At 39.9% G+C, this 22,416-nt stretch overlaps 1 protein-coding gene across 1 annotated transcript; it reads right to left on the bottom strand.

Moving 5' to 3' along the window:
* Positions 1–2,567: 2,567 nt before the first annotated feature.
* LOC110492206 (calcitonin gene-related peptide type 1 receptor) lies at positions 2,568–21,369 on the bottom strand. The gene is made up of 13 exons (XM_021566305.2): positions 21,029–21,369; positions 11,827–11,881; positions 11,602–11,752; positions 10,863–10,970; positions 10,633–10,745; positions 7,910–8,001; positions 7,481–7,607; positions 7,147–7,300; positions 6,363–6,423; positions 6,132–6,198; positions 5,714–5,932; positions 5,490–5,531; positions 2,568–5,320 (listed from the first exon to the last, which is right to left on the bottom strand). The coding sequence occupies exons 2-13, from the start codon at positions 11,875–11,877 to the stop codon at positions 5,057–5,059; spliced, it is 1,449 nt and encodes a 482-aa protein (XP_021421980.1). The 5' UTR covers positions 11,878–11,881; positions 21,029–21,369; the 3' UTR covers positions 2,568–5,056.
* Positions 21,370–22,416: the final 1,047 nt, after the last annotated feature.

Genomic DNA, 22,416 nt, shown 5'->3' with positions numbered 1-22,416 from the left:
CTAGTAAAAATTCCCTGTTTTAGGTCAGTTAGGATCACCACTTTATTTTAAGACTGAAATGCCAGAGTAACAGTAGAGAGAGTGATTTATTTACGCTTTTATTTCTTTCATCACATTCCCAGTGGGTCAGAAGTTTACATACACTCAATTAGTATTTGGTAGCATTGCCTTGAAATTGTTTAACTTTGGTCAAACGTTTTGGGGAGCCTTCCACAAGCTTCCCACAATAAGTTGGGTGAATATTGGTCCATTCCCCCTGACAGAGCTGGTGTAATGGAGTCAGGTTTGTAGGACTTCTTGCTCGCACACGCTTTTTGAGTTCCGCCCACAAATTTTCTATAGGATTGAGGTCAGGGCTTTGTGATGGCCACTCCAATACCTTGAATTTGTTGTCCTTAAGCCATTTTGCCACAACTTTGGAAGTATGCTTGGGGTCATTGTCCATTTGGAAGACCCATTTTCGACCAAGCTTTAACTTCCTGACTGATGTCTTGAGATGTTGCTTCAATATATCTGCATAATTTTACTCCTCATGATGCCATCTATTTTGTGAAGTGCTCCAGTCCCTCCTGCAGCAAAGCATCCCCACAACATGATGTTGCCACCCCCGTGCTTCATGGTTGTGGTGTTCTTCGGCTTGCAAGCTTCCCCCTTTTTCCTCCAAACATAACAATATTCATTACAGCCAAACAGCTATATTTTTATTTCATCAGACCAGAGGACATTTCTCAAAAGTACGATCTTTGTCCCCATGTGCAGTTGCAAACCGTAGTCTGGCTTTTTTTATGGCGGTTTTGGAGCAGTGGCTTCTTCCTTGCTGAGCGGCCTTTCATGTTATGTCGAATTAGGACTTGTTTTACTGTGGATATAGATACTTTTGTACCCGTTTCCTCCAGCATCTTCACAAGGTCATTTGCTGTTGTTCTGGGATTGATTTGCAATTTTCTCACCAAAGTACGTTCATCTCTTCCTGAGTGGTAGGACGGCTGCATGGTCCCATTGTGTTTATACTTGCGTACTATTGTTTGTACAGATGAGCGTGGTACCTTCAGGCGTTTGGAAATTGCTCCCAATGATGAACCAGACTTGTGGAGGTCTACAATTTTTTTTCTGAGGTCTTGGCTGATCTCTTTTGATTTTCCCTTGATGTCAAGCAAAGAGGCAGTGCGTTTGAAGGTAGGCCTTGAAATACATCCACTAGTACACATCCAATTGACTCAAATGATGTCAATTAGCCTATCAGAAGCTTCTAAAGCCATGACATCAATTTCTGGAATTTTCCAAGCTGTTTAAAGGCACAGTCAACTTAGTGTATGTAAACTTCTGACCCACTGGAATTGTGATACAGTGAATTATAAGTGAAATAATCTGTCTGTAAACAATTGTTGGAAAAATTACTTGTGTCATGCACAATGTAGATGTCCTTACCGACTTGCCAAAACTATAGTTTGTTAACAAGAAATTTGTGGAGTGGTTGAAAATCGAGTGTTCTTCTAAGTGTAAGTAAACTTCCGACTTCAACTGTATAAATGGGTAGAATCTACTGTACACCAAAACCAATTAGCTAAGGTGCTAGATGCAAAATTGTAAGCTGGAGAAACAGTCAGATGATAATTTATATAAATAGAGGCTAAGTTTTTTTTAATCGACATTCAGAGAATATTTGTAATAACGGAGCTGTGAGTCAGGAAGCAGCTGAAACGTTTAATAAAGCCAGCGAAACCAGTAACGAGACAATTCCATTTATCGGCTACATGCCGATAAACAAGAACAATAACTGGTGAGAAAACATAAGGGAGTGACATATAAAGGGGAGGAAATGATGACGGTAATGACGTTCAGGTGTGAATCATGAACAGGTTTACATAATGATGAGTGCCAGGTGTGTGTAATGATGAATCCAAGGACCGGTCGTTAGTATTCTGGCGATGTCGTATGCCGGAGGAGAGGAGCAGAAGAGGATGTGACAATATTCCCACAAACAATTATGGAGTGCAACTCTTCACGTTGCACGGTAGGCCTTATGTTCATCATCTTCAATATCTGCAATAAATGGGAACATCACCCAACTAAAGACCTACGTCTGGAACGTCAATTACCTACATTATGTGGACGCCTCATGAACTGCTCTCAACCTGTACCAATAGTGTATCATAAGGAATTGCCATTACATCCAATTTAGGCCAGCATTATTTGTAATGTTCATGTGATCAAGTATGTACTTTAGGCTTCTCTCCACATTAAAAAAAAGCTACCTAACCTAAGACAAAGAGCAGTAACATCAGCCCCTAAAAAGTAACTTTAATTTCTAAGACAGGATTGACACAGGCCCTTATCCACCTAAGATGAAAGGAGTCTGGGAAAAACACCAGCCCATTTTTAATAGCAATCTTTACAGTTTGCAAGAAATATCCCCTTTTGACTTGCAAGTTTAACTAAAGTCAATGAGTGTCCGTTTTTAACAAACACTTTTCACTCCTTATTTATTTTAATACATTCAGACCTACATTATAAAAAAAATATCCCCAAAACTATTATTCAATGGACAAGAAAACTCTAGCACAAACCAAAATGATAAATGTTTATTAAATGATTTTTTTACACTTAGAACACAATTTATTTGGAAGTTAAAGTGGAATGTTTTTCATACACTGCATAGTAAATTCTCCCCCCTACACACATACAGATGCACAGTTCAACTGCAGCTCAGCGGTATAATACATGTATCCTCTCTGATTTTTCAAAGATTGTGTATAGCAACTCAATATACAAGATTCGCTAAAGCATAAGAAAGTAACACTGGATAAAAAGTGTTGTGTCAGACATAGGGCATTCTCTCATCACAGGTTCTACTATTAGAGATTCAAAGCACACACTTTTCCTCATTGTGTTGTATTCCTTATACACTGTCGTCTTACTTGCCTCAGAGAACTTAACATTCAGCAGTCAGAACTATGCCAAGTTAAGCAGTCATTTCATGTTTCTAAAAAAGGCAAGCTTATGTAACACATTTAAATAATAAGTTCAACTTCATTAAAGTGACAGAAAATGCTGATCCAAACCTTTACAATATAGCCTTAGCAGTGTCAGTAATAAAAAATAATTAAACGATACCAGAAATTCCTAATAAACCAACACTTACAGTGCCAAGAGAAAGTATGTGACCCTATCAATAGACATACATAGTGTCTAATAACACACAAATTGTATTTTTCCTTGTCTATATTGAATACATAATTTAAACATTCAGTGTAGGTTGGATTAAGTATGTGAACCCCTAGGCTAATGACTTCTCCAAAAGCTAATTGGAGTCAGCTAACCTGGGGTTCAATCAATGAGACGAGATTGGAGATGTTGGTTAGTGCTGCCTTGCCCTATAAAAAAAAAACTCAAAATTTGAGTTTGCTATTCACAAGAAGTACTGCATGATGTGAACCATGTCTCGAACAAAAGAGATCTCAGAATACCTAATATTAAGAATTGTTGACTTGCATGAAGCTGGAAAGGGTTACAAAAGTATCTCTAAAAGCCTTGATGTTCATCAGTAAGACAAATTTCAGAACTGTTGCTATTCTCCCTAGAAGTGGCCATCCTGCAAAGATGACTGCAAGAGCACAGCAAATAATGCTCAATGAGGTTAAGAAGAATCCTACAGTGTCATCTAAAGATTTACAAAAATCTCTGGAACACGCTAACATCTCTGTTGACGAGTCTACGTTACGTAAAACACTAAACAAGGATGGTGTTCATGGGAGGACACCACGGAAGAAGCCACTGCTGTCCAAAAAAAACATTGCTGCAAGTCTGAAGTTTGCAAAAGTGCACCTGGATGTTCCACAGCACTACTGACAGAATATTCTGTGGAGATGAAACTACAGTTGAGTTGTTCGGAAGGAACACACTTTGTCGAGAAAAAAAACAAAAAAAAAAGGCACAGCACACCATCAACCTCATCCCAACTGTAAAGTATGGTGGAGGGAGCATTATGCTTTGGGCTGCTTTGCTGCCTCAGGGCCTGGACAGCTTGCTATAGTCGACGGGAAAATGTATTCCCAAGTTTATCAAGACATTTTGCCAGAAAATGTAAGGCTGTCTCCCAATTGAAGCTCAACAGAAGAAGTTGGGTGATGAAGCAGGACATTAACCCAAAACAGAAGTAAATCAGCAATAGAATGGTTTCAACAAAAGTTCTGACCTCAACACGATTGAGATGCTGTGGCATGACCTCGAGCAGTTCACACCAGACATCAAGAATATTGCTGAACTGAAACAGTTTTGTAAAGAATGGTCCTCCTGACTGTTGTGCAGATCTGAGCCGCAACTACAGAAAACATTTGGTTGAGGTTATTGTTGCAAAAGGAGGGTCAACCAGTTATTATATCCAAGGGTTCACATACTTTTCCCACCCTGCACTGTGAATGTTTACACGGTGTGTTCAATGAAGACAAACGTATAATTGTTTGTTTTATTCGTTTAAGCAGACTTGTTTGTGACCTAGATGAAGATCAGATAATTTTATGACCAATTTTTGCAGAAATCCAGGTATTTTCAAAGGGTTCACATACTTTCTTGCCAGTGTATATACTGTCCAATATGCCCACAGGAATTGATTACATCCGACACTGATCGGCAGTGAAGGCCAATTTCAAACATTGCCAGAGATAGCCCTCTTTATTGGGTCATTTTATCACTGGGATTGTTCCATAATATCTTGTGCCTAAGGCCAAAATCAGCAACAATGAAAAGCTACAGTGAAATGTATATACATCTGCTTGCAAATAATTGTCTGTAAGGTTTCAACTGGACCCTGTAAGCTGCTCATCCATTATCAGATGTCTGTATATGGGTTTTTGTCTGTGTGTTTGCATGTGTATCTTGTACACATTTGTGTGTATATTCTTACCACGTGTGTGATCCAACATTTACAATGACACAACAGTTCATGGCCCCCATTTTCTGCATTGATCAATTGTCTGTGGCCAATCTGTGAGTTTCGTGAGCCTGTTTGTCACAGCATCATGCGATGGTGCCTATGGGAAGTGGCAGTGCAGTGCTATCAGATGTCCGTGGTCTCCAGGATCCTGGGCGTGTCCATCTCCCCGTTGGTGCAGCGCTTGCCGTTGCTCTGTCCATTGGCTCGATAGTGCACACTGCCACCTGGCTTAATGATGGTGTCCTCCTCAGGAGCGGTGAGCTCCAGGCTGACTGTAGCGCGACTCGTCTCAGTCCCAGAGGAGTTGGTGTTGTAGTGGGAGTAGAAATCTGTCCATTTCCACACCAGCTTGGTCTGTGCCCATTTCCTCCTAAGACATGCCTGCACCTATGGAACCAGACACGGAGTGGTTTAAGAGCAACATAAATGCTAGCTTGAACATTCTCAGTAAATACATAAGAATTTCTGAATGATCATGATTATATTATTAAATAAAAATGCAAATTGTAATAGGTATACTGAGCTTAATCATCATATTTAAGATGCTGGCACTTACCTCTGCATTGTAAAAGCAGAATATAATTGCGACCAGGAGTCCCTATATCAAATAAAAGTAATTCAGTGAATATTGAGTGTGGAAAGGTTATACCAATGTTTTGAACACGATACATACTCTATGTCGGCTAGTTATATTCATTTTGTAAGGCACTGTCTATGCTACCAAACATCGATTTAGGTTTGTATAGAATGGAACTGTGAGCAGCACCATCCAATCTATACCTGGAAATGTGCAAAAATGTTCATGATGAACTCGTAGATGGCCCTGGCCTTACGTCCCTCTGGCCTCCAGGGAACCAGGATGAACTGGGCTCCCAGCAGAGGGATCAGGATGAGAGTGGCTCTCACCACCTTCATATAGGCATTAGACTCTGCACTGTGGGTCACCTGCAGCTTGGTGATCAACACACGCACTATATTGAGCAGGAAGAACAGGTTCACCTGGAGAGAGAGTGTAGAAGAGGAAGAGGAATAGAGTGAGTGAATTGAGTGATTGCATTCAGTGATCGATTGTTTTCCATGAGCACCTTGAGTACTTGCAATTCAAACCCAATACTAGATTAAAACAATAATAATTCTGTTTTTGAAACCCTTTGGTTTCTATTTCTGCTAAATGTTTGTTTTGGTAGTGCAGAATCACCAGCAGGGCAGCATGGACAGGCCCATGGATGATGTAGAGCAGGTGTGTGTCGGAACTGATCCAGCATCTGGGAGACAGAGACAAACCTGAGCTCAACTGAGACAGAAACATCTGATTCTGAGTTTAACTGAGATTTCAGTAACTGACAATGTTCTAATGCAGTATAAAGCGCAGAATGTCAATCTATGCCACTAATATGCACTATATTCAGAGGGAGTTGTGACACATTACCGGTCATCATAGAAGAGCCCACGTGCCACAGCATGTGTGATGGCAGGAATGATGGGGAAGCCTGGGAGAGAGACGGAGGAGTACATGACTGTCGAGCTTCCATAAGGCCTTCATAGATATGACATAACAAATGGAGCTCTCCTCAGGGACCCCCAGACATTTCACAATTTTGTTGTAGCTCTGAACTAGCTCACCTGATTTACCTATTCAAGGGCTTGATTAGTTGACAAGTTGAATCAGGTGTGCTAGCTCTGGTATAGATCGAATGGGCATCCCCGAGGAGAGGTTCAAGAACTGATAAAGCACAGGCGGATGGTGGCACCTTATTTGGGAAGGACGGACTCATGGTAATGGCTGAAACTGAATAAATGGTCAATCAAATACGCAGTTTCCATGTGTTAGATACCAATCATTCACTCAATGTGATAGAGATATGAAAAAACATTATGTAAGGGGAACTGCACCTCCTTACCTTCAGGCTATGCCAAAACACTACATCCCAACTGTTCCACCACCTCCGGTCTCTTAGCCCTCCCACCCCTACGGGAGGGTGGCTCCTGCTCAGCCCAGCCAAAGAGTGGGAGTCCCTGCCTATCTTGCGAAAACTTCTGAAACCCTACCTCGAGTATCTTACATAACTCACCCGGGCGTCTGATAAATTATTAAAATGTCAATGCAAGTAAATTATGTGCTAGGGGATCAGGATGGTCAAACAACAATGAATATCAGACAGCAGAGCAGGACAGAGATTTGAAAAGTGAAAAATAAAGATGTAGTCACTGACCCCAACCCAGGACATAGTACCAGCCCAGCTTCTGCTCTCCCACAAACACAGTCACGATGATGAGAGTGTGCAGGTAGATCCCCTCACACAGCATCCAGAAGTAGTTGGATCCAAACGTATACTGGTTCAGGACTGTCAGGATCTTGCATCCAATCTGAGAGAGAACAACACAGGGAGAAGCCTCAGGACAGAGGTTGTTTTTATAAAACGCTAAACTTTAAGCGGTCACTGGCACTCATTTCCACACATTGTGGAGTGTAGCACCTCAAAATGTTCACCAACAGAGTTCAACTAGTAGCTATTCACCCTGATGGCAGAGGTGCACAGTACTTACAGGGTTGCTGGCCCCTAGCTGCTGGTTGTTGGCTACAGCAGAGAGCCAGATGACAGTGCAGATGGAGTTGAAGATAAAGGACAGGAACATGTTCTTATGGAGGGAGATCCTCTGGCAGCTCAGACTCCTAATGGGAGGATTAGAACAGAGAGAGGCACACTTAGGAAACAAACAAGTGTGTAAATGTATCTACACTGGCTCGTATAGGGTCATAGGAAAGCTCAGTATTCCATTTGACTATGTGAATTAATGTTTGCAATGTAGGGAACAACCAAAGACCTCTGTTTAGAATAGAGGGCTCTGGTGTAGGAAGAGCAATACAAACAAAATCACTTTGATTAGAGGGTGTACAGTGAAAAGGTACACTAAAGTTACATTCAGAGCACAGTCTATCTGGTGGGTCCATAGATGAAACAATGCATGACTCACTTGAAGTAGGAGAAGATGCAGAGTGAGATGATGAGAGATACCACAGACAATCCATGTCCCACAATGGCCAAGTAGTACAAGCTAAACGCAAACTGGGCAAGAAGGGGAAGCATTAATTCCCTTCTTTAACCTGGTAAACTCAGACACCATCTGGTGGTATTTTCTAAACGACACATAACATGTAAAATCCCTTCATTACATACATCTAGACTTCAAAAAGTCCAAGAAACGCATGCCTAGTATTGTTAGAAAAGGTAAGAACCGTGGGATTCTGATACAGGTGTACAGCAACAACGTTCCCAAAATTGGCCCCATGTTAGGGAATAAGAAATGTTAAAGTCTAGGTTTGAAATAAAATATGTCACAATTACCATTCCAAAAGGATACATTTTTTGTCATATATTTTTCCTGGCACTCAAAACATGTGCAAATTCCTATAGTAAGACAGCCATTTTAAAAGTGCAGGCCCGATGCAACGTGTCAGGCCTTCTCACAGGAATGCTATGCATACAGAGCCTTCAGAAGTTATTCACTCCCCTGGACTTTTTCCACATTTTGTTGTTTTACAACCTGAATTTAAAATGTATTAAATTGAGATTGTGTCACTGGCCTACACGGCATACCCTATAATGTGAAAAGAGAATTTTGTTGTTTAGAAATTAATGAATGATGTTTACAAATGAATGAAAAATCAAGTGCGGAAATGTCTTGAGTCAATAAGTATTCAACCCCTTTGTTATGGCAAGCCTAAATAAGTTCAGGAGTAAAAATGTGCTTAACAATTCACATAATAAGTTGCATGGACACTTGAATGACTACCTCATCGCTGTACCCCACACATACAGATAATTGTAAGGTCCCTCAGTTGAGCAGTGAATTTAAAACTTAGTCAACCGCAAAGACCTGGGAGGTTTTTAAATGCCTCGTAAAGAAGGGCACCCATTGCTAGATGGGTAAAAAATGTAAAAAGCAGGCATTGAATCTTTGAGCGTGGTGAAGTTATTAGTTACACTTTGTATGGTGTATCAATACACCCAGTCACTACAAAGATACCTTCCTAACTCAGTTGCTGGAGAGGACGGAAACCACTCAGGGATTTCACCACGAGGCCAATAGTGAGGCCAATTTAAAACAGTTAAAAACAGAGTTTAATGGCTGTGATAGGAGAAAACTGAGGATGGATCAACATTGTAGTTACTACACAATACTAAACTTAATGAAAAGGAGGAAGCCAAAACATGCATCCTGTTTGGAATATGGCACTCAAGTAAAACTGAAAAAATGTGGATAAGAAATTCACTTTATTCCCAGAATACAAAGCGTGATGTTTGGGGCTAATACAACAAATCACTAACACTTCATATTTTCAAGCATGGTGATGGCAGCATCATGTTATGGGTATGCTTGTCATAGGCCAGGGCTAGGGTGTTTTTTAAGATGAAAAGGAAAAAAAAGAGTGCTAAGCACAGAAAATCCTAGAGGAAAACCTAGTTGTCTGCATTAAAACAGACACTGGTAGGCAAATGTACCTTTCAGCAAGACAATAACCTAAATCACAAGGCCAAATATACACCAAGAGGATATTGAATGTTGCTGTGGCCTAGTTACAATTGGATAAAATTGTCTTGAAAATCTATGGCAAGTCTTGAAAATGGCTGTCTAGCAATGATCAACAACCAACTTGACAGAGCTTGAAGAATTTAAAAAATAATAATGTGCAAATATTGTGCAATCCAGGTGTGCAAAGCTCTTCGACTTACCCAGAAAGACTCTTATCACTGCCAAAGGTGATTCTAACATGTATTGACTCAGGGGTGTGAATACTTATGTTAATGAGATATTTCAGTATTTAATTTGAAATCAAATTTGCAAACATTTCTAAAGACATGTTTTCATATTGTTATTATGGCGTATTGTGTGTTGAATGTGAGAGAAAACAATTTCATCCATTTTTAATTCAGGCTGAAGGCACTGTATAAGGAGAAAGCGGAAGTCATAACATTTTCACTGATGTAATCAACTCATGTCAGATTCCCAGTTCACCCACTAGAAGATCACATGACATGACCACTTGAAACTAGAGGCGTCTGGTTTGGGTAGTACCTCAGTCCAAAAATGGCTGAACGGATTTTCAAGCCTGACATTTTAAAATGACCCAAAAGTTATAATTTTTAAAAAAAAGTAACAGACATGCGAAGGAAATTCAAAGTTATTTTACGATTCATTTTTCCCATTGGAAAAAAGAGATCAACAGCGAATATGGAGGATGCATTCAAGGTCATGACATTAAATGTGGATGGAAAATAAATGTATTGCTTTATGCTGACCACCAGGGTGTACTCTTTCCATTCATACAACGTTTTTACACTTTTGGTGACTTGACCTAAATTACATACTCTATTACTATGACCATAGCATAGCACATGATTTATGGCCTATGGGAGGATTCTTATGACATCGCCAGCAGTAAGAGTTGAGCTAGATTTCCAAAAATACAAGTGCTGTAGCTTTCGAAAGATATGCCACTTTCTATTTTCTGACTGAAATTGACAGAGTGGGTAGCAGTTAAGCTCCGTGGGCCCAAAACAACCCTCAGAGTTTAACAGGTATTAACTAAATGAACACAATAGAGAGAGATGAACTTAAAAACAATCACTAAATTGACTCACAAAATTGTCTAAGCCACTGTCAAAATTACTAAACAAGTTGGCTTAGAAGTATACCGTCAGTTTGTCCTTAGTGTACATCTGACACTGGGTGTAATTGGACCAGATACGGTTGCTCTCAGGGTGACGAAACCACTGTCCGTCCGAGTTGCACACTTTAGTTGCTTTCTCTGTTTGAATGGACACAGGGAGAGGATGGGTGTCAAAAAACACTTCAGGCGAGGCATCATTATTAAATATCAAGTCAGTTTAATTGTGATTGTTAGTTGTGTGGCTGGGCTGTTTACCCGAGGGGTCAAAGTCCTGGAAGTACACAGGGCAGAGCTGCATGGCCGTGCCAGGTGCAGAGTCATCCCAACACAGCCAGCCGTCCCACGTGCGGTTACAGAATGTGCCTGGAAGGGGCGACAACAGAAGAGTAGCTGTGTACAGTGTATTATAGTAATGCATCTGTTCCATGTTTCAAATGTTTAGGTTCATTGCCTTTGTTATCTCTGAACTGTTTTATTATATCATGGACATAATATAAAGAGAGTGACATTGTTAGTGATATTAGAACTTCTAAAACGTCTAAAAAACCTAGGGCTAAATCTGTCACCATAAAATACAGTGTTGAGGCATTTAAGACAAAGTGAAAACGGTCTCTCATGCGAAAGCAGAGTAATGAAAAACAGATCAAAAAAAGAAGACACCTGTTAAATGTTTAAAATGTCTCTTCAAAATGTATTATTTACGACATTGAAAATAGTATAAATGCATTTAAAACAGAGAAACAGCTACATGTGCAAACAAAAGTCACTTTAAAAAAAACAGTCCTAGTGAACAATACAATGAAGTCTGTGTCCAGGTTGTATGTACAGAAATAGAGTGCAAAACAGCATTTCAAAAGCCTTTATTTAGTGAGGTTGAGATACAGGGGCAGCTTGGACACAAAGACCACTCCTTTCAGACCTGAGGGTAGTCACTTCCCTTCCCCCCTGACCTGAACCATATTGTATGTGTGCGCACGTGTGTGTAGTGCCTCACCAGCTTCATTGCGTGGTGGGTCATAGATGATCTTCAGGTAGCACTCAAACTGAGCTGAGAGGATCTGGCTGCGGGTCACGGTGGTCGACAAAGGGATGTTGGGCACCTCCTCGGATGCCAGCATGGTCCCCACATCTTCACAGTGGCATACCTATTGGATGTTTAACAGCCCCTTTTATATAGTTTCTAATCAGACAAAAACACACATATTCAGGAGTCTCTCACCTCAACGGCCAGTAGAAGCACCGGAAGCCATAGTGCTGGGATCCTCCACATTTTTCTATATGGGACAAAGAGAGGTGTTGCCAGTGAGCATAGGTGAACTACAGTGGCCTGGGAAAGTAGTCACCCCCTTTGGAATTTGTCCTATTTTGTTGCCTTACAACCTGGAATTAAAATAGATTTTTGTGGGGTTTGTATCACTTGATTTACACAACGTGCCTACCACTTTGAAGATGCAAAATCTTTGTGAAACAAGACAAAAAAAACTGAAAACTTGAGCATGCATAACTATTCACCCCCCAAAGTCAATAATTTGTAGAGCCACCTTTTGCAGCAATTACAGCTGCAAGTCTCTTGGGGTATGTCCCTATAAGCTTGGCACATCTAGCCACTGGGATTTTTGCCCATTCTACAAGGCAAAACTGATCCAGCTCCTTGAAGTTGGATGGGTTCAGCTTGTGTACAGCAATATTTAAGTAATACCACAGATTCTCAAGCTTAGGGTTATTGTCCTGCTGGAAGGTGAACCTCTGTCCCAGTCTCAAATCTCTGCAAGACTGAAGAAACAGGTTTCCCTCAAGGATTTCCCTTTATTTAACGCCATCCATCATTCCTTCCATTCTTACCAGTTTCCCAGTCCCTGCCGATGAAAAACATCCCCACAGCATGATGCTACCAGCACGGTTCACCTTGAGGATGTTGTCCTCAGGGTGATGAGGTGTTGGGTTTGTGCCAGACATAGCGTTTTCCTTGATGGCCAAAAAAATACATTTTAGTCTCATCTGACCAGAGTACCTTCTTCCAAATGTTTGGGGAGTCTCCCACATGGCAAACACCAAATGTGTTTGCTTATTTTTTTCTTTAAGCAATGTCTTTTTTCTGGCCACTCTTCCGTAAAGCCCAGCTCTGTGGAGTGTACGGTTAAAAGTGGTCCTATGGACAGATACTCCAATCTCCACTGTGGAGCTTTGCAGCTCCTTCAGGGTTATCTTTGGTCTCTTTGTTACCTCTCCGATTAATGCCCTCCTTGCCTGGTCTGTGAGTTTTGGTGGACAGCCTTCTCTTGGCAGGTTTGTTGTGGTGCCATATTCTTTCCATTTTTTAATAATGGATTTAATGGTGCTCTGTGGGATGTTCAAAGTGTGAAAAAAAATTATAAGCCAACTCTGATCTGTACTTCTCCACAACTTTGTCCCCAACCTGTTTAGCGAGCTCCTTGGTTACCATGGTGCCACTTGCTTGGTGGTGCCCCTTGCTTGGTGGTGTTGCAGACTCTGGGGCCTTTCAGAACAGATTTTTTACATACATACACACACACACAATTACATTACATTACATTACATTACATACATACATTACATACATACATGACACTTAAATAAAGTCCACCTGTGTGCAAACTAACTAATTATGGGACTTCTTAAGGTAATTGGTTGCACCAGATCTTATTTAGGGGCTTCATAGCAAATGCACGCACCACTTCCGTTTAGAATTTTTTTTAAACGTATTCTTTTTTTCATCACACCAATTTGGACTATTTTGTGTATGTCCATTATATGAAATGCAAATTAAAGAAACTAATAACAGGTTGTAATGCAACGAAATAGGAAAAACGCCAAGGGGGATGAATATTGCAAGGCACTGTATGACGAGAGGAATCACAAGCATGGAAATAGTAGAGGGGAGCGGCTGCATTTCTAACTGATATACTTCTATGGTCTGGTTCATGGTAGAAATTATTTGCAGCAATAGCTCCCTTTGAATGGACCACTCAACAGTAATTGGCCATACTATATGAGACAACATAAATACATGTTTGTTTATGTGTATGTGCTGACGGAACACACATTGCAGGGTCTCAGAACAGGATGTCCACTCAAAACAGGTCACAGTCGTTCCGCCCATGGTCAGGGAACGTGCATATTTATAATACCAAGAAAGACGAGGATGTTTATTTGAAGATAGCTGAAATCTGATGTAAAAGTATACAAAGCTTGTCCCTCGTGAAATCCACACTCTTCTTACAAAATGTTAATTCACTAACCCAGCAAAAAGAAACCTTTTGAATTATAAAGCACAGTCAAATTCCAGCTGGAACAGGAACATAGAAGTATTGATCTTTGAGTACTAAGAGACATATGAAAACATATTTTTAGTGAGTTATTAAAAAATGACGAGTGTAAAACAATAGCAAAGGGAGAGAAAGACCAGAGGAAAAGAGAGGATAGAATGTGGAATGCTTTGGAGCTGTGGGGGAAGACTGTTAGTAAGGGAGGATGAGTCACACACTTCCAGCTCTCTCGCTCCTTACCCCGGGTTCTTTGGAAATGTCATAACTGTCAATGGTCAGACAGAGATGGGTGTGGATCACAATCTAAGAAGGGAGCCACAGCATCTTACTGCAGCTCTGCTCTAGATCTCTTGTAAATTGTCTTTGACCTTTTATCTGTGACCATGGGTGTGGGAGAGAGAGATAAAAGAGAGGAATACAGAGATCGAGAGAGAGGGGGTAAGACCTGGTACAGAGGCAGAACACAAGCCCAATGGCTGACCCCTATGGCAGGACAATCCACAGAGGCGCACGGTTGGCCCAGAAACTCAATACACTGGTGTAGTCTATATATAGGGTCCACTCTCTTCAATGGCTTGTCACCTGATCAAAGTCCCAGGAGGGACATGGGTGTCACACTTGTTCAATAGTGTTCTCATACAACACCCTTTCACAATCAAGCAACGTTCCCATTTCCTTTGTCTGTAAAACTACTATTTGCCTCCTATACAAGGAAAACAAACACACGGAGTAAAAACATTTTTTTTATTAAATAATTTGTAGTAGTAATATGATTGTAATTTGCTAACAATACAACTAACTATCACTTAATCAAACTGATCAAAACTGATGTAGTGCCTAGTTAACGTATATAGTTTGATAACTGCTAAACACTGTCAGTTTCTATAGTTTCACTTCACAAATGTATCAATTTGACATCCATTTATGTTTGAAGGTAAAACCAAATCTATGGATAAGGCTGTAAATACTACATCATCATTCTCCATCAGGCAGTGTGCTGGTGTAGTCTATATAGATGGTTCTATATCTCTTCAATGGCTTGTCACCTGACCAAAGTCCCAGGATGGACACTGGTGTCACAAGTGCTCAGTAGTGTTCTCATTCAACGCTATACAACACCCTTTCACAATCAAGCAACTTCCCATTCCCTTTCAGTCTGTAAAACTGCTATTTGCCTCCTATGCCAAGGAAAACAAACTGAAATGAGAACTGTAATTACAGTCTGGTTGTTATCATGAACTGAGTAGTAATGAGCAGGATATTACATCCTGATGATATCAATTAATCAGACTTGTTTCACTATATCAAAAATGTCAAGTGTCACATGACACGAGCCCTAGAGAGAGAGAGACGCACACAGGGAAATCAATCAGATTGTTACAGAAATTAAAACCTCCTATTAGACATATTGGGAAAATGAAACAAAAACAAATTATATACCAAATTGCTATTCGGCCCTAAAAAGAGATTATAAATTAGCAGAATCGCTCTACCCTGTCAGAAATACAAAACAGAAACAACATGACCAGATACAAGCTCAGTGACCACCAATACAGTACCACAGAATGAGTACTAATACCCATAAAACCTAGGGGTCAAAAAAGGAAATGATTCCAATTGTTTTTCCACCATTCATTTTTCCTATAGGAGATTTTAGAAACACTTCAAATAAGGGCTTTTTCGTGTAGGCTTACCCTGGCGTGATGTTTTGATAACGTTGTAGATCTCTAGGACAAGGTGACTTTGATCAATACATGTCTGTATTTATTCCTCCAAAATTTAAAGCTAATTAGCTGCTTATGTGGCTATCACAAAGAACTACAAATGCCATGATGATCTGGATGAGACTGCCAAATCGAGGAAAATGTAAGAATCTCTGGATTCTAATGTTAACTACATTTAGTAATTAATAAATTGGCAACATTTCTTTAAAAATCGACAATCGTCTGTCTTGTCCAAGTTTTAAATTGACAATACCTGTTAGCAAAGGTGTCAGCTAGAGGTGATATGCAGGAGCTTGCAGGGATTTGTAGTCTTGCGTGATGTCTACTTTTAATCTAATTAGCATTTTCAAATCTGAGAGTAAATAGAGCTGAATATATTGATAAGACACTTTGTCCAAGAGAGATTTACATGGTTATCAAAACGTCACGCCAAGGTAAACCTACACATAGCACAGACCTAATTGTAAGTGCTTATAAAATTCCCCATGGGAAAAATTATTGGTGGAAAAAAGATTAGAAAAATGTCCCTGTTTGACCGCTAGGTTTTATGACACTTCCACTGTGGGGTTTTATTGGCTATAGAGAAAAGAGACACAAAAAGACTTGGCTACCCAAAGAGGAGTGTGTGTATGTAGTCAATGCACGACAGGGGAAGTAAAGATGGAGATGCACTTCCTCCGCCATTAAAAAAAATATTATTCAGAAAGAGTCATTCTTTGAAGAAAATACTCAATTTATTTAAAATGTATATATATTAAACCCAGAGGAAAAAGGTTAAATACTCATTGACGAAGGAGTGTTGGCTCCTCTTGCAGCCAAATATGTATTTGCCACTCATTGCCTGACACTGGGCCAATTGCGATATTGCGCGTGACTAACACATTTCAGTTAATTACTATAGCTCTCGCCCTTGGGCCAATCAGTGTCATTTTGTAAATGCCGGATCTATGGCAAGACACATAATTCATCCAAATTGAGTCAAAATCGGAACAGTGCTGTCTGAGGTATCGCGTGTGACGAAAGTACAGACTGAGACAGATCCACAATCTCCTCCCTAATTAAGCATTAACACTCGCTATTATTATTTCCATGATTATTATCCCAAATGGTAATGATGGTAGTTGTATCACAAATATAGGGACGATGATAATAGTAGTAATAGTGTTAGTAGCTAGAAATGATAGCTAGTAGTGGTAATAGGGATAGTTGTGGTATTAGTGTAAATAAAAGTGGTTGAAGCGTACATTTTTTTGTAGTAATAGTAGTTTGATATTTTTCATGAGAGCGAGAGACCTTCAGTAATGACAAATACATTTGAAACTTCACGCACAGGAAAACTTTTGTATGACTTAAAAAAATAGTGGGGGGTGCCTGTCCATTGATAACTACACCAGAGCACACCAAACGAATAAAATAAAGACAGCACTTCAAAAACAATATTTCACACGATAGCCTTCTGGATTTGCGAGAACTTTTCATTTTGATTTCGGCATAAATTAAAATGTCGCACTGACTTGTCCACGGATTAATGTTTCAGATGTTTCAATGAAGAGTTTGGCGTTCGACGAGCCATGTGCGACATACACACATTTACACACAGTTACAAGCCTAGAGTTAGCGGCAGGTGAACGAGCAATATCCACCGTCGTATGGATAAAGCCTGAGCTGGAATGGGAAGCTAATTGGAGCTGGCTAGCTTTAGCAGTATACCTCTCAGGCGCCTTGCGAGGCTATTGGCCCCTTAACCTGAGCCCTAATCTAGGTTAAGCAGAATGCCAACTCAAAACAAAACACAGCGCTAAAGATAGAATCCTTAGGTTGCTGCATCCATTTTTTTAAATGATATGTATGCCCATTGATTCTTAAAAAATCTCAACTTAAATGCCTCAGCTTAGTTCAACTGTCATACCCCATCAGAACCTAAAACATGAGCTTGTTTTACTCCAATGTTTGTAAACAATGTGAATGGGAACAAACACTGTAAAGCCTCAACATGGCTATGGTTACGATCATTGGTCATTCCTTGCATCTTTAGCTATGTCTATGAATTTGAGGTGACAGCTTTCTTATTGTTTCAATTAAGGATTCTAGCTTCAAGGAATTAATATAATTGGTCTACCAGCATCCCAGGTAGTTCACTTCATTCAAGAAATAATTGGTACGTATAATACCTGTAGTTAAGCAAAAATGAATGCTCTACACTATTTAGATGTATTTATTCACTGATTTGCAGACCAGGACAAACAGTTTCAAGATATGACTATATAAAAATGTAATTACTGCTAGAAACTGTCCCTTCATAACCACTCAGGAGGCTCTTCATAACCACTCAATGAAATTCATGAAGTTGTCATTCCAGTCCAAGTCTTCTTTAAGGCGGACTCAGAGTTATTCTAAGCTTTGATATAGGACCATCAAATCGAAGTACTTTAACTTGTTTTAAATATCCTTGTGTTACATGTAACACTGAAGCGCTTTGCTAACCTCTTGATCAATGTACCATTTCAGTGTATGGATATTTTCAAGTTCACCCTTCCTTACATCATTTTCTACCAAAGAGGCCTGCCACTGGAAAAGTACAGATGTGACTAGAGTGTGTCTTGAACCATATTGAACATCTTGAATAATACCAACTTGTTTCAAGCAGACCACCATAGTCCCCGTGCCCAAGAACATCAAGGTAACCTGTCTAAATGACTATCGTCCCATAGCACTCACATCTATAGCCATGAAGTGCTTTGATAGGCTAGTCATGTCTCACATCAACACCATCATGCCAGAGACCCTAGAGCCTCTTCCTCTATTACCTTTCCTTTTGCCTAGTCAATTTACCCCTATCTACAGTATATGTGAATAGCTACCTCAATTACCTTGTACATCGACTCGGTATTGGTACTCCCTGTACATAGCCATGTTATTTTGACTCATTATTGTTATTCACTGAGTATTTATTCTCTGTGTCACTATTTCTATTTGATCTTTAAGGACCCATAAGTAAGCATTTCACTGTTAGTCTTCACCTTAACTACCACAGTCACCAACATTTCCCTGAGCAGTTTGGCGTTTCCTTTCCCAGTTTTTTTCTTTCTAACTTTCATTCAGATGTATTAATTCCTCTGAGACAGACCTTGATGACTACTTGGGTACTGAATCTCCACCCACACGTTAGAAGCATCTTTAACCATTTGACTTGAAGAGATTGCTAATCATGCATTCCGTATTTCATGAAAATTATTTGGATTTCCCAGCTCCTTTGACGACCCCATGACCGCCGAGAGCAATGCATCTTTCTGTCCTTTAGGGCAGGGTTTCCCAACCCCCCTGCCTGGGTGCACATTTTGGTTTTTGTCCTAGAACTACATAGCGGATTCAAATAACCAACTTATCATCAAGCTTTGATTATTTAAATCAGTTGTGTACTGCTTGGGCAAAAAAAAACAAATCATGCACCCGAGTTTGGGAAACCCTGCTTTAGAGGCAGATTATTTGAAGGTGGCTCTTTGATGCCAATTTGTTGTTTCTTTCCACAAGTGGTGGTAGTTGAGTTTAGGGACGACCTCTACACTTAATCCACTTAATCCCCCCACTTAATCCCCCCTCTTTTGCTTACTGTAGGTCAGGCTGTCATAGCTCACTGACTAACTCACTGAGGAGAAGCCTGTTTATTTGTATTACAAAAGGGCTGTGGAGAGCCTCTCAGAATCCCAGGAAGGATGAAGTATGAGGAGGCCTCTCTTCCTCTGTTGTCCTGGCACTTCCACCCCCCTCGCCCAACAACCACAGGTTAAAAATAAGCCATTGTTAGCCTACACCTACACAAAGGCCTAGGGTTTTAGAGGGAAGTAAACTGAACTTCCATCATTAGGTGTCAGTGATATCGTTTAACTCTTTTTAAACATATAACTGCCAGGAAACATGACTTTGATAAAACTAGAACAGTTATGTTATACAAGTCAACAACATACTGTGTGTAGACCAACTTCAACTAATATATGGACCACAGTGAAAAGTCTACTATGACATATGGAAGGTTCTTTACTTTTACTCTGATTCCATAAATCTCAGAGTCAACTTTTGTTTTCCAGGAATTTTCATAAAGCTGTCTATTGGTGAGTGATTATGGACTTTTCCCATAGCTGATCCAGAAATAGTTTTCCAAGCTTGGAGCCATGCCATACTGTTTTGCTAGAGAGGGAGACAGAGACAGAGACAGAGAGAGATCAGACTGTCCACAACAGTTCCCCAACACACTGTCCCATCACTGTGATACCCCAAACAAAACACTCTCCCACCGGCCATGGTGCCAGTAGGACTGGGTGGACATACTGCACCCACTCCAACACATACAAAAATATGATCCCTATTTTATGATCCAGATTTTGCCACCAACCATCCCCCCACTGTACTGATATCCATAACACTGACAGAGCAGGTATGACATGTTTCAGACCTCCTGTGGTTATATTACTGAAAGGGTTTATGCATTCCCCCCCAGCAGTTTATATACCATCCTGCTACTCAAAATAATCCATAGGTAACATTAACCCCTGGTCCCCTTAACTTCCACTACCCAGAAAAAGCAGTTAGTTCAGCACAGGGTCTTGGCATGATTGCAAAAGGGTTTTGGACTAAAGTAGCAGGCACAACACATACCACTCAACAGCTGCCTGGCAGGGGCAGTGTGTTCTAGGGCAAAGATATGTTGGAGGGCTGGGACTCCTGAACAGAACCATTAAAACCAGCAACACAATATGCACAAATAGAACAGACCTGGAAACACCTCAAGTTGCTTACTTACTGATAGCCTTTGATGTGAAGCCTTTAATGTTACATTTGAGTGAGATACAAAACAGTCATGTGCAGTATGTAATTGTGAAGGCACAACAGTCAAGGATATTCGTAATTTAATTTCACTTCCATCCTTTGTTCTTAGAAAGCCAACTTGTTGCAATAACCACGATCGTACGAACGCAGGCACATACGAGCGCACACACACATTTATATATTTTTTTACTTAAATGTATACCCTCCAAATTCTCCAAACAAGGCAACCAACTGGCCAGGGCGTGTTTGTCATGCAACCTGTTTGGGGCGGGGTTATTTGGAGACTGCGCGTGCATTAGTGCCCAAAATGTGCCCATATGACCAAATGCATTTTATTTGTCTAATTGATATTGTTTAGTTGATAGGCTATTCATTTTTATTTTCTTAAAATGACACGGAATTCTATTTCGCTGGGCATGCATAGGCTAATGACAGACAATCGCGTCTATGACAGTAACATTGATATCACATTCTGTAGCTTGCAAAAAAACAAACAAAAACAAAAAAGCTCTTATAGTGTGTAAAGCAAAAACATTTGCAGCTATAACGGGCATCCTCTTGGAAAATATGTCAAAAATACACATACCTTTAGAATTTGTTGGATGCTCTCTACTTTCCAAAATCTTCCCACCTTCACATGTGCCAGTGTAAACGTCTCAGGCACTGTGTCCAGTCCGCACCAAAGCGTTGAATTGATAGCGGCGATTGTTGAGGGCGGTCCGTCTCAGGGTTTTAGTTTTTTTTTAAATAATCAACATGAAATTTGGATTTCAGAGCCTAATTGGTTATTTCCATGATTGAATCAGTGTTTCATTTTTTTGAAGCAATGCTTACACTGGTACTACCACTGTAAATTAGTTCGTCTGCAACTGACTGTTATGAGTCTTTTAGACTAGCAAGCTGCTGCTTCATTCAAATTAAATATAAAACGCATGATTCATTGCTGAGGAGGGTGGGATTTTTTTGTAACAATTTCATGCGTTCCCAATTACATAAACATAGGCCTTGGTTGTCACTAGTTACCACAGCCACTGAGTACAAATTGTCTAGGCCTATATTGTAAAAATTCATGAAAACAAAAATTAGCTTTTTGGTGTTAATTTAAGGTTATGGTTAAGCATACGGTTAACAGAGTGGTTAGGGTTACGTTTAAAATCAGATTTTAAGAAGATAAATTGTAGAAATAGGCGGGGTTTAGCCATAATTATGACTTTGTGTCTGTGGTAACTAGTGATTGGCTACTAATAACTATCCAACATTAATTAATATTCTAGACCAGTCTGTCTAAAACCCATGGCCGTAACTACATTTAAGGACACCGTGGTGCGGACCTAGGTCATTTTTTACATTTAATTTCTATATATATTTCTATACAGTACCAGTCAAACATTTGGACACACCTACTTATTCAAAAAAAATATATATACGTTTTTACTATTTTTTACATTGTAGAATTAGGAAGAAGACATCAAAACTATGAAATAACACATATCGAATCACGTAGTAACCAAAAAAGTGCTAAACAAATATATTTATATTTAAGATTCTTCAAAGTAGCCACCATGTATCTTGATGACAGCTTTGTACACTCTTGGCATTCTCTCAACAAGCTTCATGAGGTAGTCAGTCACCTGGAATGCATTTCAATTAACAGGTGTTCCTGTGTTCCTGTGTTAAAAGTTAATTTGTGGAATTTCTTTCCTTCTTAATGCGTTTGAGCCAATCAGTAGTGTTCTGACAAGGTAGGGGTGGTATACAGAGGATAGCCCTATTTGGCAATTATGGCAAGAACAGCTCAAATAAGCAAAGTGAAAATACTTTATTAAGACATGATGATCAGTCAATCTGGAAAATGTCAAGAACTTTGAAAGTTTTTTCAAGTGCAGTCACAAAAAAACATTAAGCACTATGATGAAACTGGCTAACATGAGGACCACCACAGGAAAGGAAGACCCAGCATTACCTCTGCTGCAG

The sequence above is a fragment of the Oncorhynchus mykiss genome, chromosome 16 (genome assembly GCF_013265735.2).
Source record: "Oncorhynchus mykiss isolate Arlee chromosome 16, USDA_OmykA_1.1, whole genome shotgun sequence".
Taxonomy (NCBI): Eukaryota; Metazoa; Chordata; class Actinopteri; order Salmoniformes; family Salmonidae; genus Oncorhynchus; species Oncorhynchus mykiss.
Note: the sequence above shows the minus strand (reverse complement) of the source record. Positions and strands in the feature narration are given on the sequence as shown.